This window comes from Miniopterus natalensis, chromosome 17 (genome assembly GCF_054644295.1).
Source record: "Miniopterus natalensis isolate mMinNat1 chromosome 17, mMinNat1.hap1, whole genome shotgun sequence".
Taxonomy (NCBI): Eukaryota; Metazoa; Chordata; class Mammalia; order Chiroptera; family Miniopteridae; genus Miniopterus; species Miniopterus natalensis.
The window spans coordinates 35,818,672-35,836,506 of NC_142097.1; the positions used below are offsets into that span (position 1 = coordinate 35,818,672).

Below are 17,835 nucleotides of genomic sequence, written 5' to 3' on the forward strand. Positions count from 1 at the left end.
GTGTTAAACATTCTGATTCTGTAATTCATACCCACACATACCTCAAGGATGCTGAATGAACCACATTGAAAATACAGTTGCTCTAAAGCTAGAAGGAGCTTGTGGGTCATTCTCACCCTGGGCCTGCGCCTGAGAAGTGAATGAGGTCACAGTTGTATGATGGAACAAACCCTTTATGGGGTTCTTGATCTAATTGAAGCCCAGAAGTGGTAAGTAGCGTGGTCTAAAAGTAGGTAAATATCCTAATTTTGTGGGAATTTACACTGAGTCCTTTTAAAATATATATATCGTTTCTATGAGATGTTGAAGGTAGTTTTTTTAAGTAATGATAATTTTGAGGTATTGAGAATGACCTCACAGCACCTTTTATGTGCGTAAGTTGTTGATCAATTCTGGAGTTCCCCGCTCTGTGGTAGGTTTCCAGATTTCCAGCACGTGTAATTGAATTGTTTAAAAATGAACTGCCTTCTAGGCTCTGAGATGAAGACCTGGGAAAATTGGTTGAACTCTAACCAAACATTCAGAGACATTTTCTTCACTGTTTAATAGTATATGATTGTCTAATATTCCTAAGTCAGCAACCCAATTTTCTTCTCAGTGAACCACCTAATACACTCTACGTTTTGAAAAGATTGTTGGAGAGATAAAACCAACAATAAAAGTGGGAAGCCCTACCAACCCATAGGCCCCAATTCTCTAACTATGCAGAAGTGGAAAAGAAGGATTAGGGAGGCCATAGTGATTGTGTCTATTCAGCAGGGTCTAGGGTAGCAAAACAGCATTGTATCCCACCCCTGTGGGCTTGTAATAAATCACATGGCACAGGTGGACTTGCCAGAAGGAAACCCAGGAGAAATCTACTTATTACTAAGCAGGAATCCAAGATATAAACAATTAGGTAAATATTTTGGAAGTGTTGTAATGTTTTATTTTGTCAATTATGACAAGAAATGTTCCACTGATTTCAAAAATAAATTTTCTCCTTAAATAACTTTTTTCATATATTCCCAGGATGCTGTATCTGGGTCACATGGTTCCATTTGTCTTAATACAGGATCAGAATGACATTATTTGAAGGGGGAACAATGGCAAGAAATTTTGTTCAGAGATCTTGGAATAGAAAAAGGGGTCCTTCCACATGCCTTCCAACTTTGTACAAACCTCTAACTTGAACTTATACATATTACCATTCCCTGAGGTCCTGGACTTCAAACTTCAGGTCTTGAGCTGGGAAAGTTACAAAAGAAAGTTGTACTATAGATAAATTAATCTGTGATCCTTAATTGTACCTTCTGAATTCCAGACAGAGTTACTGGCCACATGGCAGTTTCTGACATTAAGTCAAAATTTAAGCTGAATCCTCTAACAAAAGTACCCAACTCCCATAACAAGAGGTAAGTAATGAACATATTAAGATGATAAATATATCAAGATAAAGAATTATTAAGGTGATGAATATATTAAATACCTATAAAGGCTGTGATGAAATAAGTTAGAATGCTTTTCAAATATTCTGTGATAAATTTAGTTATAAAACATCTGAATTGAAGATAAAGATTTTTATTATTGGAGAGAGAAAGAGTTATCCTTCCTGTTCTCCCAAATAAGACGCTATTTTTTTTTTTTTAATGGTGGATTTTTTTTTTTTTTTTAATATATCTTTATTGATTTCAGAGAGAGGAAAGGAGAGGGAGAGAGAGAGATAGAAACATCAATGATGAGAGACGCATTGATCGAGCCCGCAACCCGGGCATGTGCCCTGACCGGGAACCAAACCCCGATTGCCTGGATCCCAGGTCGACGCTCAACCGCTGAGCCACGCCCGGCCGGGCAATAAGACGCTATTTTTGTGTGAGGGGACAGAATACCCTAGAGGGCTTAAGAAGTTTTCAGTTATACATTAAGATATTTTGAGTGCCAGTTTACAAGAGAATAAATTTAGAGGATCATAAAGAAGACCTAAACCCCTAAGCAAGTCAGAGTATAGAGAAAAGGTCTGTAGCTCAAAATGGCCAGTAAAATGAAATCTAGTTTAAGATGGCAGCACGGGGAGCCACGGGCCTGCAGGAAGAGCAGCACTATGGGCTGTCATGTGGGCAGTTGTGCAGGACATCAAAAAAAAAAAAAAAATCTGGTAAATTATCGATGACCTAAGCTTGTACTAAAATTAGGAAGGGAGGTTTGCCTGTGACAATGCCAATAGCTTTTTCTTAGTCTGATAACAAATTCCAGTAAATAGTAGCCACTAATAACTGAAAGTGAAAGCCTGATCTATACTTTATCAAATCATAAGAAAAGCCTCTCTCCTCTCTCGTAATTACCCATTTTCTCTGCCACTTTGACAGTATTTCTCCTAGTATCCTTAACTATGCCATTGCTACAGGAATATATTACTTTTCTAGGGGGGTGTGGGTAAGACAACCTTATAGTAGCCAAATCCCTTGATCTTGTTACCCTGCATTGAAGTAGTGACTTCCTTGTTACTGAAAGTAGTCAAGCAAAGACTAGATATTACCACACGTAGACTGAATTCCTACATGAGATGAGAGGCTAGACTGGGTTTGTTCCAAATTTAAGGTTCTCCAAATCTTTAAAACATTATAAAATAGTAATACTATTTTTCATATTTGATCCAAATATGAAATAAGGTTTAAATTCTGCCAAGACTATCTTTTTTTTAAAGATAGTAGCTAAAAAAACCTTTACACTGCCTGGCCTTCTATTTTTCCTCTTGCTTCTTGAGAACTTCGTATTTTTCTATCAACTGTACCTTTTATATAATGCAAAAATTTTTATTTATATTTAGAAATACAACAAATATAGAATAACCTATCCAAATAAAGGCAAACTTTAGTTTTCAGAAGTTCAGGTAGGTAATAAAAAGGAAACACCAGAAGAAGAAATTGATGTTAGCAAAAGTTGAGATAATAAGACTAATTTGGTAAAATTCCATGTCAAAAAAGTTGAGAATGATGCTTTATGAGACCTTATTGCCTCCTCCCCTGGTTGTCTCTTTGAAAAGAAATTGAATGTACTAGATACTATAGAGGATACTAAATTCATAAACCATAATTTTTAAAATTTAACTACCATGTTTAGTATCTTCTAGTTTCATTTTTAAAACTGCTTCTTTAAAAAAAACCCTGACATTCCATATTTTAAAAACTTTTAGTTCTACTCATATCAAAGCTAAATGTATTTTAAATAAAATTAATTTATAAAATTATGATTATTATTATAAATTTACCATATAAGCAAACCCATTTTTTCATAATGCATCTTTATGTCCCTAAACTAATAACTACAAATTTATACATATATATGTATAAATATATGTATGTATATATGGGGGGGGATGATCTACCTCTAGTGTCTTATATGCTAGTAAAAATATAATTTGGCAATTAAAGTCATAAAATAATCATGGATACAAAATTTTGCTATAAGGATATTCACCATAAGATTATTTAAACTAGTTGAAAATTTGAATCAACTTATATTTCTAACAATAGAAACAGTGTAAGGCTTAGATTCTTGAGCTTTGGAGTCAGATAAACCTGGGTTTGAATCCCAGGACTTCCACTTATTATCTGTGTGACTTGGGACAAGTTATTTAATCCCTCTGAGCCTCAGTTTCCTCTTTTATAAAATGGGAGAAATCAGATTTTTTAAGGGGGTGTGATGGGCAAGTATAGGACAAGAGGGAGTTGGACCTCAGTGGCCCACATTTTCTCACTGTCCACCCTGTAGCTACATGCAAGTGACAGTAACAGGTCCCTTAGGTGGTATGACTCTAGATGTATTGTGATGCTTACAGTCATTCCAGTAGGCAAAAACTGATGAATGGAACTAATATTCCCTGGTTTCAAATATGTATTAAATCTTTTCATGTGTTTTTTTCTCAGGGATAAAGATTTACCAGGATCTCTCCCATGGCAATTAGAGCACAAAGAAAGGAAGTTGAGTGCTTCACAAATGCAAGGTAATAAGAATCATCCCCCAAATGAAAGCATAAACAAAAGCCCCTTAATATATCCAAATCATTTTTTTCTCTGAGAGAGATTAGGGTTTTCAAGGTTTGTCTACAGAACTCTGTTATTTAAGAGGGGAAAAAATAATAATAATAATAATAATTCAGTGTCTAATTTGGGGGAAGCAAGGGGGGTTACTTTCAAATCAACATCTGCAGCCAGGTGGCTCAGTTGGTTGCAGCATTGTCATGTACAACAAAAGGTTACAGGTTCAATCCCTGGTGAGGGTACATACCTAAGTTTGCGGGTTTGATCCCTGGTGCGGGTGTGTAAAGGAGGCAACCATTGATCAATGTGTCTCTCTCACATCAGTGTTTCTCTTTCTCTCTCTCTCCCTCTCCCTCTCCCTCTCTCTCTCTCTCTCTCTCTCTCTCTCTTTCTCCCTGCCTCCCTCCTCCTCTCCTTTCCTCCCTTTCTAGAACTCAATAAATATATATTTACATATCAATAAAAATATATATATTATGACCTCATTTCCCCCTCCAGCTACCACAGAATTTTTTTGCTTTTCTTTGCAGGAAAATTCCTCAAAAGAGATGTCAATGCTCATTGTCTCCAAAACGACTTCTCCCATTTCTAGATATTTACAATCATGTTTTCTTCCTACCTCACTGGTTACCCCTTCTCCATCTCTCTTGCTAGTTTCTCCCCTTCTGCTGATTCCTCTTAATGCTAGAGTACCCCAGGGCTCAGCCCTGATCCTGACCCTCTTTTTTATCCCAATCACACATTTAGTGACCTCATCCAGCCTCAGGCTTTAAATATCATCTATATGCTGACAATTCCCAAATGTAGGTGTTCAGCCCAGGGTTCTCTCCCCAACTCCGGATTCATATCTAACTACCTACCCAACATTTCCAACAGTATGTCTAATAGACACCTCAAGCTCAACATGTCATTTTTTATTGTGGTAAAATATATATAACATAACAATTACAATCTTAACCATTTTTAAGTGTACATACAGGTCAGTGGCATTAAATATATTTATTTTGTTCTATAACCATCACCACCATCCACCTCCAGAATTTTTTCATCTTCCCAAACTCAACCTCCATCCCCATTAAACAATAACTCCCCATACTCCCCTCCCCTCAGCCTCTTACTCCTGAAACCTGCTCTACCACAGCCTTCCCCCTCTCAGATGACATTTCAGCCTTCTACTTGTTCTGGAAAAAAACTTTGGTGTCACCCTGCACTCTTTTCTCTTATCCTACTTCTAAATGCATCAGGAATTCTCATTGGCTCTACCTTTAAAATATATCTAGGTGTCACTCACTTTTCACCACCTCCACTGCTACAACCCTGGTCTGAAGTACTATTATTGCTCACCCGAAATAGCGTCCTACCTGATACTAATCTCTCTACTTCTACATAAACCCTTGCAAAAGTCTGTTTTTCTAGCAGCAGCCACAGTGATGTCAAAACATGTCAGGTGTGGGATGGGGGAGGAGCTGACCTAAGTAACTGAAAAGGGCGTTTTGACTGGAAACTGTAAAACTAAACACAGAAGAAATTGTACATAAACAATGTATTCTAGTCAGTGAAGTTGTTTCTCATGGGGGTATCGATGAACAATTCTGAAACTGTCGTACATGTATATTAGGATTAAGTCAATAAGTAAATGGATGATGGATGGTGAGAACCAGGTTTCTTACTGTTGGAGTGGAAAGTTACAGATAAACAAGGGTCCAAGAAGGCTAAAGTAAACCAGTGGAACTGGATTATGGTCTGAGACATCAGTGTGAATGCATGTTTAACATAACATGGATACAGGTGGATAGATCAAGAAATAATTAAAGATATATGTGTATACATGGGTTAGTATATGTGCATCTATTTTCTAGCTCTGTCTGCTAAGAGGACTTAGAAGCATTGACATCCCCATAGCAACAAGTATATCCAGCACATCTTGACTTCTATTGTCAGTCTCCTATAGAAGAACCAGAGTTCCTTGGATAAATGGCTGATTCTAGGGCTTGGACATAGAGTATACAAGATGAACTCCCAATCCCCTGACCCTGCATGACCTTTCCATTTTTCTATAGCACTTACCACCTTCTAACATGTTATCTAATTTACCTATTTATTACATTTATAAAAGAGCAGAGATCTTTTTCCATTTAGTGCACTAATGTATCCTAGGCATCTAGAGCAGCACCTGGCACATAGAAGGAACAGCATTAATGCATGAATGCCTACTAAGATGCTCAAAATACTGGGGGGAAAATAGAAACAAGTCAGAGATGGTTCCAGCCCCCTAGAGAGACCTTCCTTTTAACAAGGAAGAAAGATGTTAACTTTGCTCACAATTATAAGACAGGTATCATTATCTCTATAGGATTAATCACTCTCATACATGGAGATGGTATCACTTGAATGTGATATGAAAAAGTTTTATTTTGGTGCTATTTGGGATATACTTTGTTCTGGGTTTATTTCTTCACTTGCTAATTTTAGAAAATGCATTCTAATTTTGGCTTCAGTTAATTAATGCCTTGAGTATTTCCTTGAGAAAACTTTGAGTCTGTACAACATATACAGACCTCAGAGTTCTCTAAGTTTAAAGTCAGGTGGGCTGCCTGGTTCTTCTTGTCCAGGCCTGAAGGCTGAAATGAAGGTATTGGCCAGCCTGGCCTCTTATCTGGAGGCTCTGGAGAAAAATCTGCCTCTGAGCTCATTCAGGTTTTTGGCAGAATTCGGTTCCTGTGGTTGTAGGGCCGAGGTCCCCATTTCCTTGCTGGCTGTGAGCCAGGGGCCTTTCTCAACCCCTTAAGTCTGTGCATTCCACATCATATTGCCCTCTACATTTTCAAACCAGCAACAGTGGGTCAAGTCCTTACTCAGATAATCCAGGATAATCATTTTAATTACATCTGCAAAATCCCTTTTGTCATGTAAAGTAATATGTTCACAGGTTCCAATAATTAGAGGGTGTGGACATCTTTCAAAAGTCATTTCATTTGTGTATTTGGTTTTTCACGGATTAGTTGATTCCAGTTCAAATCTCATGGAAAGACACTGTCCTTCTTAAGAAATGTCTATTAAGTACCCATATTTCTCTCAGTATATTTTCAGAACATGATCTTCAACCAACTGTATTGTCTGGCCTAGTTCCATTAGAATATGTGTTTATTCTTGAGTAACTGTCCTGACTGACTTAATTTCACTTCCCCAGCCTTCCATGATGCCTACAACTTCTTTAGCAAGGATAAAACTGGCTGTATTGATTTACATGGAATGATGTACACTTTAGCTAAGTTGGGAATGAATCTAACCAAGCATGATGTCTATAATGAATTAAAATATGCTGATATTGATGGTGAGTACTTTGACTTATTATTTTCCTCATAAAAGCTTTTTATGAATATATATTTTTCTCTCAGGGACTATATGAACATGAGAAATAAACCTCAATTATTTGCCAAAAGCACATATGTATGTGTTTCTCTTTAAGGATATTAGTGAGGTATGTGTACAAGTTATGAAATCAGTTTAATGCTTTCAAAAATCTTGTGTGGAAACTAAAAGTGGTTGTCATGTTTCATTATCAAATTCAGATTACCTGTCATGATGTACATTTTGAAGGGTGCCTTAAAATAACAGATAAAAAGGCATTGACAATCTCAAAATGCCATGTTGCCAAGGAAATCCAAGCCCTTTGTTTCTGTATGAATCATATTAGTGCAAATTTTCCTTCCATCATTACCACCCACCTATATTGAATTTCAAATGCCACAGCATGTTTGTTGATATTTTTATAGCATATAGATAATGTTTTCTTTGAATATACTGACCTAGTGATTAGCAGCCCAAACTGATATGTTGTGTGGAAAAAATATTCAGTATATTATCTCCTTTTACTTCTCCCCACCCAGCTGTTAGTGCCTTATTCTAGTTGGTTAGTTCCACAGGTGAGTCATTGTTACCAATTAGTTATAGCTTCGCTTGTTTCCACCAACTGCTCAATTTTTCTATCTTTTATATGAAACATACACACACACACAACTCTAATAGCACGTAGTTTTAGAGGAAATGAGATACAACTTGGGGATGTTATAATAATAGAGATATTAGAGGTATGGAGTGGAAGACGGCGGATTCCTTGCAGAAAATGGCAAGACTCTAGGAAAGGAGTAATGGATAGGACTGTAGCGGCTAGGAGCTCCTGGTTTGATGTTTACACCCCACCATTGCTTCTGTGGACTGTAACAGGTGACTGGTATAATAGGGCTAAGACCACTTCAAGAAGACCATTGCTTACCTGAGTATATCTCCAGCCCTAAAATGTGCTGATTTTAAGTATTGGATGGTCCATGATGTTTTAATTTTTATATATAATATATAATTAGATAATTAAAATACATCTTATACCCTTTTTCTGAGCCTTAGATTTCTGTTGCAGGAGATGGGAAAGTTAATTTCTCAGACTTTATAAAGGTGCTAACAGATAAGAACCGCTTCCTTAAGGCTGTGGGTAAGTAGAGACATTACTGAATGGATAGCAGTTGGGTAGTTGCAATTCCCTGCATAGTAAATATTGTTCATTTCAGCCTCCAATCAGGAGACAAATCAAGAATGTGTACTCTAGAATGTGATTTACTTTTGTACTGCTTCTCCAAAACAGTATTTGCTAAGCAGATTGATACGGTTTTAGAATTTTAACTTGAATGCATCAAGTCCTTATGCAGGAGGTACTACTTTTTGATCTCTAATGAGAGCACTCGGGCAGTGGTGTAGAAAAATTTGGTTACCTTTTATAGCATTTTAATACTTTATCAAACACATGTGCTGCTTTAGAAGGCACTCCTTTTACAAAAGAAAAAAAAATTAGAAAAAGAAAAATGCTCTCTGTCTCATGCAAATTTGGGTGTAGATAATTGTTCCTAAAAAATATCCTCCTCACCCTGATGAAGCCTCTGTCCTCAGTACAAGAGCTTAAAAGTCTACTAGAGGTTAGAGAGCATGTTCTCACATAAGGTTGTGAATGATGTGAAGGTAAACTTGAAATATTTTCATTAGTCCTCTAATGCTTTGTTTATGAGTTTAACAGGCATGTTGGAAAATCTAATCCTGGTCATATCATGTTTTCTAGGATAAATATATTCCAAATTCCAGACATTATATATTGTTTTGAAAATATATCCATTCATAGGCTATGAACTGTCATTAGGACAAATAGAAATTACTACTTCAAGTACCACTGTAGTAACAAGGATTTGCTTGCACACCAGAGATATATTTACCAACAACTTATTTACCTAGAAAAGTACAATTGTCCTTAACATATAATTCATGTTTATGTTAAATGTGTTAATCACTATATTTACTTAGAAGCCATTGAACTAAAAGTATTTTTTCAAGTCCATGATTATTTTGTCTGTTCAGTAATAAAAATGGCCTTTCTACCTTTTTACAGTAGAACAGAAGTTGAATATTTTTCTATAATTCTCAATCCTTGATTTGTTATTAATTTTGCAAATACAATAAAAAGACTGTCATTTTAGTACGTTTATTGATAGATGATTTTTCGAGAAGGCATTTTGAATCTTTTTTTTTCTTCATAGTTCCAGAAAAAGAGAAGAGTTTAGATTTTGCTGGCAACCCAGGGATCTTGTTGTTTGAAATTCTGTCAAAGCTTGTAGAGACTTCAGCCTTACCCAGAAAGGCTATAATGGAATTAGTAAGGTTAGTAACAAAGTGAATGCATATACAAATTAAATTAAAAATAAATGTATTCAGCATATATAACTTGCAACTTGACTATTTTTTCCTGTTTGTCTAACACTCAGGTACTTTTTCAGTAGAACTATAGCATTTTTTATCCATTTCTGGTTACTTTATTAATTAATTAATTTATTTATTTATCTTATAGCTATTTCCAAAGAAAATTCCAAGAAACCACCTCAGGAATATTGTGGAGTCCCTACGCTATGTATTATGGAAAAAGGAGATTTAAGCCAGACATATGCACACCTCTGACCTCAAGCACAGCTGCCTTTGCTAATGCTGCCAGGGTTGCAATAATGACAGAAAAGGATTTATGTAAATATCTTGAGGAGCTCAAAAGTAAGACCCACTTGTCCTTTTCCCACTGCTGTAAAGGATTTATTTGTATATTACTGGTGAGAAATTAAAATACTAAAGGCCAAATGCTGTAAGAGCAGGACCGCAGCCTATTTTGAGTGACTGGTCTCTCTTACTCAGCTATCACTTGAAAGCAAATGTATATATTACCTGAATCCTCAGATGCCTGGATGAAGCTGAGAGTCTGGGGCGGGGGGTGGGGGGGTGGGGGCACAGGAGAGTGAAGAAGATGGGTCATGGCACAGAGAAGAGCAGACAAAGCAAAATAGATGCCACATGTATGTCTTTCATGTGAATTTCTTCTTATATTATTTGTGATAACATTTTTTATCTTTTTAGGATACAATCCTCCTTCAGAAAACCCATATGCAAAAATACCCATCTTCCCTTTGTTTACTAATGTGGATGGGATGGTAATGGGAAAACCATTCAAAGACTTACAGAAATTAGAAATGCTAAAGAGAAAGGAGCCTCTGAATTTCTTTGAGAACTATTTTTTCCATAAAAGAGAATGGAAAACACAGGTGAGATTTAGATTATGTCACATCAATTAATTTAAATACTTGGGTTTTTAAGTTCTAACTTAACAGAACTAGTAACATGCCTTTTAATGACAAATATTTTTAGTCATTATATTTCAAACCAGATTCCATAGACATATTCCTAAATTTAAGCTCAGGTATAAGTATTTCATTTAATTTCAACAAATAGTTAAACTTACTGAAATATACAGTCCTAGGCTTGGGGTTGGGGAGTGGGGAATATAAGAATAATAACAAAAAGGCGCTCAGGCTCTGCATCCAACTGCTCTCCCATCAACTCCGGGACCAGAAACTGCATTTTGGTCTCCCTCAACTGGCTCTAGATTGTTGTTGGGCCAGACACAACCCAATGAAGCAATGTTGTGGTGGAGGGGCCATCCTGCCCTTGGACTAGAACCCCATTTATATGCCCAGCACAACCTTCTGGCCCTGCTTCAATCTCTGTTGCCTCTAATCTACTTGCCCCTCCCCCCTTCAAGGTATACTTTATTATCATGAGTTTTAAGGTCTCAGGCAGATACTTCGTAGTTTCTGGATATTATTTCAGGAAGCTCTGGCCTTACCCCCCGGTTTGTCACAGGCCTGAGAAATAAGATCAAGATTTGACTGGAGACCAGCCCACACTGTGGAGCATCTCTGGGTTCTAGAGATCCATGTGTTGTTCACATCACTATGAAATTTCTAAAAGGTCCCTCCATGCATAGCTTTAAGAGTCCCAGAAGCTGGAGGAGAGAGAAAAAAATAGGGAGTTGTTAATCAAAGGTCATGAAGTCAAAATTATGCAAGATGAATAAGTTCTAGAGATCTGCTCTACAACATTGTGCACATAGTTAATGCTGTACTGTACACTAAAAATTGGGTTGAGGATAGATCTCATGTTAAGAGTTATTAATACAATAAAATAAAATAAAAAATTTTTAAAGAGTTCCATGATGATCACAAATGACCTGAAGTTAAGACTTTGTCTTTATCTCTCCAAATTAAGTCACACCCACAGGCAAATATCACTGACAAGATGGAAATAGAGCACATTTATTTCCCTTTAAGCTTATTTCCCAACATTGAACCCTCCACCTGAGATGCCTGTTATTTTATTGTCAGTCTCTCCAACTAGAATATAAGAATTCTGACTTTTAAAATAATTTTCAGATAGGTGTTTTTATGGGAGACACCTAAAATATGGCACTGAGAGCTTAAAAGTAAAGGGACAGCAAAAATATATGAGGAAAATACAAATCAAAATAAGCTGTCATTGATAGTAAATTAAATTGACAGTAAAGTAAATTTTAAGGAAAACATAGCTAAAAGTAAAGATGCTATTTAAAGATTCTTAAAAAGCATCAGGAAGATATTACTATCCTGAACCTATATGCACCTAGCAGATTGACAGATGATAATTAACAGAATTATAAGAATTAACTTTAGGCTTTTTAAGGTATTATGCATGACTTAAAATTTCTCACTTTTATACAATGTAAGGATAAGTGCTAAACAAATGGGCAAATCCATAATTACAATAGTAGATTTTTTAAATTGATCTTAGAGAGAGGAAGGGGGGGAGAGAGAGAAAGAAAGAGAAATGTCTATCGGTTGCCTCTTGCACTTGTATCCAACCTGAAACTTGGGTATGTGCCCTGACCAGGAATCAAACCCAGTGTACAGGATGACACTCCAACTAACTGAGCCATACCAGCCAGGGCTCAATGGGAGATTTTTATCATGCATCTCTAGAAACTAATAACCCCTCCAAAAATGAAATCAACTCCTCTTTAAAAAATTTAACTGTTCAGGAAGAGAGATGCAGAATTATAGCTTGATGTAGAATCAGAGTCTAGAAAAAAATGTTTCAGCACGTGAGAGACTTGAGCACATTTGTAGCCAGGAGAAAGGACCCTTAGAACTGTGGTGCTCAATGTTGGCTTCACCATGAGAGCACTTTAAAAAACAACCTCATGCCCAGGCCACAACCCTGTCCAATTAAACCAGATTTCTGGGAATGGGTCCCTGGCCTCAGTATTTTTTTATTTTTTTATAGAAGCAAATGAAGGGTCCTTGGAGCTTAGGAGAAAGAAAGGCAAACACAACTCACTTTGGGGAAGGAGAAGGGGAAAGAAGTGGGTGGGGAAAGTCTAACGAAAGGAAGAACGAAAGAAGGGGGAGGGGAATCAGTATTTTTTAAAAATATGTTTTTATTTATTTCAGAGAGAGAGGAAGGGAGAGAGAGATAGAAACATTTAGAGAGACATTGATGGGCTGCCTTTTACACGCTCCCTACTGGGGATCAAGCCCGCAACTTGGGCAAGTGCCCTGAACCAGGTATCAACCTCATGGGCCAATGCTCAACCACTGAGCCACTCTGGCCAGGCTATTTTTTAAAGTTCCAACATGCAGCCAATGCTGAAAACCATTGCTCAATGAAAAGAGAAACTAAGTAGAAGAGAGGAAGGGGCAGGGCTGTCTACATAATTTGCAAGGCCTAGTGCAAAATGAAAATGTAGGCCCCTTGTCCAGAAATAATTAAGAATATAAAAACAGCAACAGCAGAACATTAAGCCGAAATCAGGGCCCTTCTAAGTTTGAGGTCCTGTGTAATTGCATCGGTCAAACACCCATGAAGTTGGCCCTGGAAAGAGGACAATTGAAGAGATAATGGTCCAGGAGGCAAATAAAGACACAGAGATTTTGGCCTTGGAAATTAAGAAACATTCACATATGAGAGGGAAGGAGGAAAAAACAGGTTCAAGGATGGAGAAATCCTAAGGCGGAAAGAAGAGTAAAAAGAAATCATAGTAGATAGCCTTGAAAAGACAAACTGAGGGAGTCTGAAGGTCTGGTTTTCCAATGATTACTATGAAGACTGTAAGAGAGTTAACACTGAATGAAGAAAAGTAATGTCAAAAGGTACTGTGGGTCTGGATGAAATTAGGTAATATACATTTTCAAAGAAAGCAATCAACATATTCACAAGATTTCTACTGCATTGTTCAGCAGCCCAGGAACAGGGAAAACAGATGGCTGGTTCCCATGAGAAGTCTGGAAGTAATATAGGTTGTATTCTGTGGAGGGCACGTTCATTTTCATGCTTTGTGATGGCTTGGAAAGTTGGGGTGAGGATGGATTTGGCTCCTCTACCCTCCATATCCATTCCACACAAAAATCATCTTCTGGTCAATACCTCTCTTATGAATAGGCTTCATTGTTATGAAAGAGAATTTGTTAAATGCCCATCTACATATGGGACAATACCAGGTACCCCAAAACACCTGACAGGTGCTATAGCAATAACCTTATAAATCATATACAAACCCTTTCATAATACAATATACTTCTGTTTATTATGTCTTTGTTGTATAATTCAAACTAAAATACATTACTAATTTCCTTTTCTAAATGTGCATCAAGGCAGCAAATATAAAGCCTGTCGGCCCTACCTCAGGCTACCCAGCTGACATCCTTGCCATTGACCAAATATTCAAGAAAAAGCAGAAATGGACAGTGACTGATGCAGCTGCTATTAAACCGCATGTGAGTACTCATTGTTGAATGACTTCCCAGAAAGCACTGACAAAAATATTTTCCGTTTCAATACTCTTAACTATAGAACCAAGAGGTTTTTTTCCTCCTTTATGTCTTTAAAGTAAGGCAAGGTCATTTCTTATTTTTACCCATTGTAATGATGTTTCTTGCTCTATAATCAAATGGATTCAAATTTTAACTGTTATAATTCATCCTGCTCATCTCCTATGGAGCCATACCCAGCGTCATTTCTGGGACATTAATTTGTTTCATGCTGGAAATAGCGACTAGGTAAGATACTAAACCAACAGTTAGAGTGAGTGGTATAATCAGGGAATCAGGATAAGTTAAAGCATCTTTATTACAGCAGCTAAAAGAATAAGAGTAATAATAGTTTAAGTGAGCTTCATAGGTGCCAGCCACTGTGTTCTTCAAGTGCTCTAATTTACATATAATAATTCACTTATTTATCACTAGGACCCTTTGAGGTAGGCACCTTTATCATTCCTTATCATTTTACAGATATGCACAGAGAGGTTAAGTGACTTGCCCAAAGGCACACAGCTAGCAATAATAGAGCCAGAATTATAAGCACGGGTAGCTTGGCTCCAGAATCCACATTTAACCACAACTCTATGCTGCCTGTCTACTTTTGTGTCCTGACTTCTTAGCTACTTTTGTACTCCACAGAGACTGACTGGGATGTATTTATTTTATGCCACCTCCCTTCTGTATTTGACACTAATGAGGAAGCTCTCCTTGACACTTTCTACTTCCTTGGCCTTTATAATACTGGATCTTCAATTCTCCTTGTAGCTCTGTGTCCTTTCCTCTCTTTCCTGAATGTTCTTGATATTTCCTTGTTTTCTAGTCTCACCCTGCTGCTCTTCTCATTATATACACTCATCCACTCATTTGTTCAGTAAATACTTATCCATTGTTAACAAAGTTGTGGGATTAGGAGATACCACAGATTAAAAAAAACAGTTCCTACCCTCAGTGAGCTGAGTAAAGGAGGAAGACATGGAGAGGGAAATGAGCTGCAGTAATTCGTTTTGACGAATGGAACTACAGGTGGTCTGTGCTGCATGCCACAAGAATGCAAAGGAGTAGGCTCCCATCCTCTGTCTCATCATGGCACACATCACACTGGATAAAATGAAGGCTACTGATAGCCCGAGGCCTCCAGTCTGGCACACCAGCTGCCCCAAGGGCTGAGATGCTTGGGAAGATCAATAATTTGGCATACCTGTAACCCAGTCACAGCAGAACATTGGGGATTTCTGTGTTAACTGAAGGAAAAGCTAAAATGAGTATTATTTGGACTATCAATCTACCCTCCTTATTTCAACGACCACCTATATACTGATAACTTACAAATCTTTCACTAGCCTAGACTTCTTTCCAGTACTCTGTGTGCCTGACATTTCTATCTCAGTGTCTCATAGCATATCAAACTCGATATGTCCAAAACCAAACTCATCATCTGCATCAAACCTGCTGTCCCTTGGGGGAATCTGTATCTCAGTTATTGTATCACCACTGACCCAGCCACTGAAACTAGAAAGCCAGAAGCTACCCTTAACTTACTCATTTTCCTCACTCCTCACATCCACCAGCCACCAAACCCAGCTACTCTCGTTCCCCTGACGGTTTTCATCTGTCCCTTTCACTCCATCCTGTCACCGCTGCCTTAACTGAGGCCTTCATTAGGTTCAACCTGGACAACAGCCTCCAACCCTGTATCCCTACTTCATAGCTGCTCCCCTCTGCCCATCCTCCACACAGCACCTAATGATCTAACATGAAGATCCAACTATGTCACTTTCCTGCTTAAAAATGAATGCTTCCCTCTCACTGGTGACAGTGTTTTCAACTATATTTTCTGCTCCAAACAAATGAGGAATTTATCTTACTTCCATCAGAAAGAGTGGCTCACTACAGCATGATTGTCACTGAAGAGAGGATTCTCCCCAGCCTAACTGAGACCAAGTCAAGGGCCCGGTTAGAGCAGGCCTTGCCTGCCTTGCCATCATCACTCCCTCCTGCTTTAAACGTTGACACTTTAGCAGTAGCAAAGTGCTTTACCCCTCTTCCCCAGCTCCTGGGTGTTTATTGCCTATGAGCCTTTGCTTATACTGTCCCCTCCCCCTGGAACACTTTCCCATCATCACTCCCTCAATTTGACCAAATCCTTGAGGATCTCCTCAGCTTAGCATCTTCCCCCTCCCTGGCCTAGGGTGGCCTGAGAGCCATCCTTGGCACTCCTAATATATACAGAGCCTATCTCCATCCCACACTTCCTCCTTGTTTTAGTCTATTGTGTTTTTAATATTCTTATAAAATTTCTTATCGTCTAATTCCAAAGTAATTTGTTTTCATTGTTCATCAACTCCTAACTCCTCAAGAGACACTACCCAATATATAAACTCGGTGACTTTCAAGTAGCCTGGGAACATAACTCTTGGGATATCTAGAATTGTGATCCACAAATTAAAGATATTTTAAGGTAAGAACTGTAAACTTCTGCTTTCTCACTGCAGGTGAAGAGAGCTGTAGATAACTATAACTTAGGAATTGCTCTCCATCAGCGGAAAGAAATGCTAAACCTCTGGCAGAAGATCCGAGGGGACTTGATTGGAATAGAGACTAAAAATGAGTCCTTTTATGACACCTTTTCTACTTATACATGGTCCTGGAATGTTTGCCAAGAATTGCTTTCCCCGAAGGACTTAAGGTTGTATGATGCCTGTGTACATAGAAATTCCTTCAACAGTTCTTCATCTTCTTCCTCTCGGATGTCAGTGAACGTGACATAGAGACAGGAAGAAAAAGAAAGCGGAAAGGTTTCAGAGGCTTGCAACAATGAAATTTCTACATTTTTTAAGCAGCTCATTGCAAACTACTTTTTCATAAATATCAAAATTATGGTTTCTTGCTTTTGTCTGGTACATTCTTAGCAGCTGGAAATGTTGAAATCTTTTAAATTCTGACCAGTAAAAAAGTTTAAGTCATAATATGTTTTCCCTTTTCTAATTTTTACTGGTAAACAGATGCCATTCTGTTATTTCCCTAGCAACCAGCTGCACTCTGCTGCCCCCACCTGGCTCAACACTGCCTGGGCAGAAGGAGCCAAGCTGGAAGCAGGCACTTACCTGGACACAGAGCTACCCTAGTGAGTTCCTAAGGGCTCTCCCAGCAATAAGTATCTGAATTTATGTGACTATAAATGGCATTAGTTTTTTTATTATTTGCCAAAGTGGCCAGAGATAGCAGATGACAATGACCTTTCCATTCAGGGAATAATATCACCCTCCCACCCCAGGGAATCTTGATTAAATTTGGGTGTTCCTAAGGCCTTGGTCACAAATCTTCAGACCAGTCTCTTGGAATACTCTTAAAAATAGCTGACCTCATCCATTACACTTCTTGTTGATGTCATTCATTGCATTTAATAAAGCAGCACACAACTATATTATAAGTTGGGGGTTGTAATTATTTTATTGTAGAAAATATACATAACATTTGCTATTTTGATCATGTTTAAGTGTATGTCATCTATTACACTTTTCCCCTTATAGAAACAGGAAAAAAGAAAATAAAAAAATAGAAAAAGGAAAGGATATGTTCCATATTGATGGTGCCAGTGGCTTATAATG

The 17,835-nt window shown here is 37.7% G+C and overlaps 1 protein-coding gene across 1 annotated transcript; it reads left to right on the top strand.

The window, feature by feature from the left end:
• The first annotated feature begins 1,306 nt into the window (after nucleotides 1–1,306).
• On the top strand, nucleotides 1,307–17,165 carry EFCAB3 (EF-hand calcium binding domain 3). Its single transcript, XM_016205021.2, is given in 10 exon segments — nucleotides 1,307–1,394; nucleotides 3,906–3,982; nucleotides 7,210–7,353; nucleotides 8,437–8,508; nucleotides 9,599–9,719; nucleotides 9,907–10,100; nucleotides 10,458–10,642; nucleotides 14,063–14,185; nucleotides 16,720–16,966; nucleotides 16,969–17,165. Coding segments are annotated over 10 exon segments (1,314 nt in total). The 5' UTR covers nucleotides 1,307–1,320; the 3' UTR covers nucleotides 17,046–17,165.
• Nucleotides 17,166–17,835: the final 670 nt, after the last annotated feature.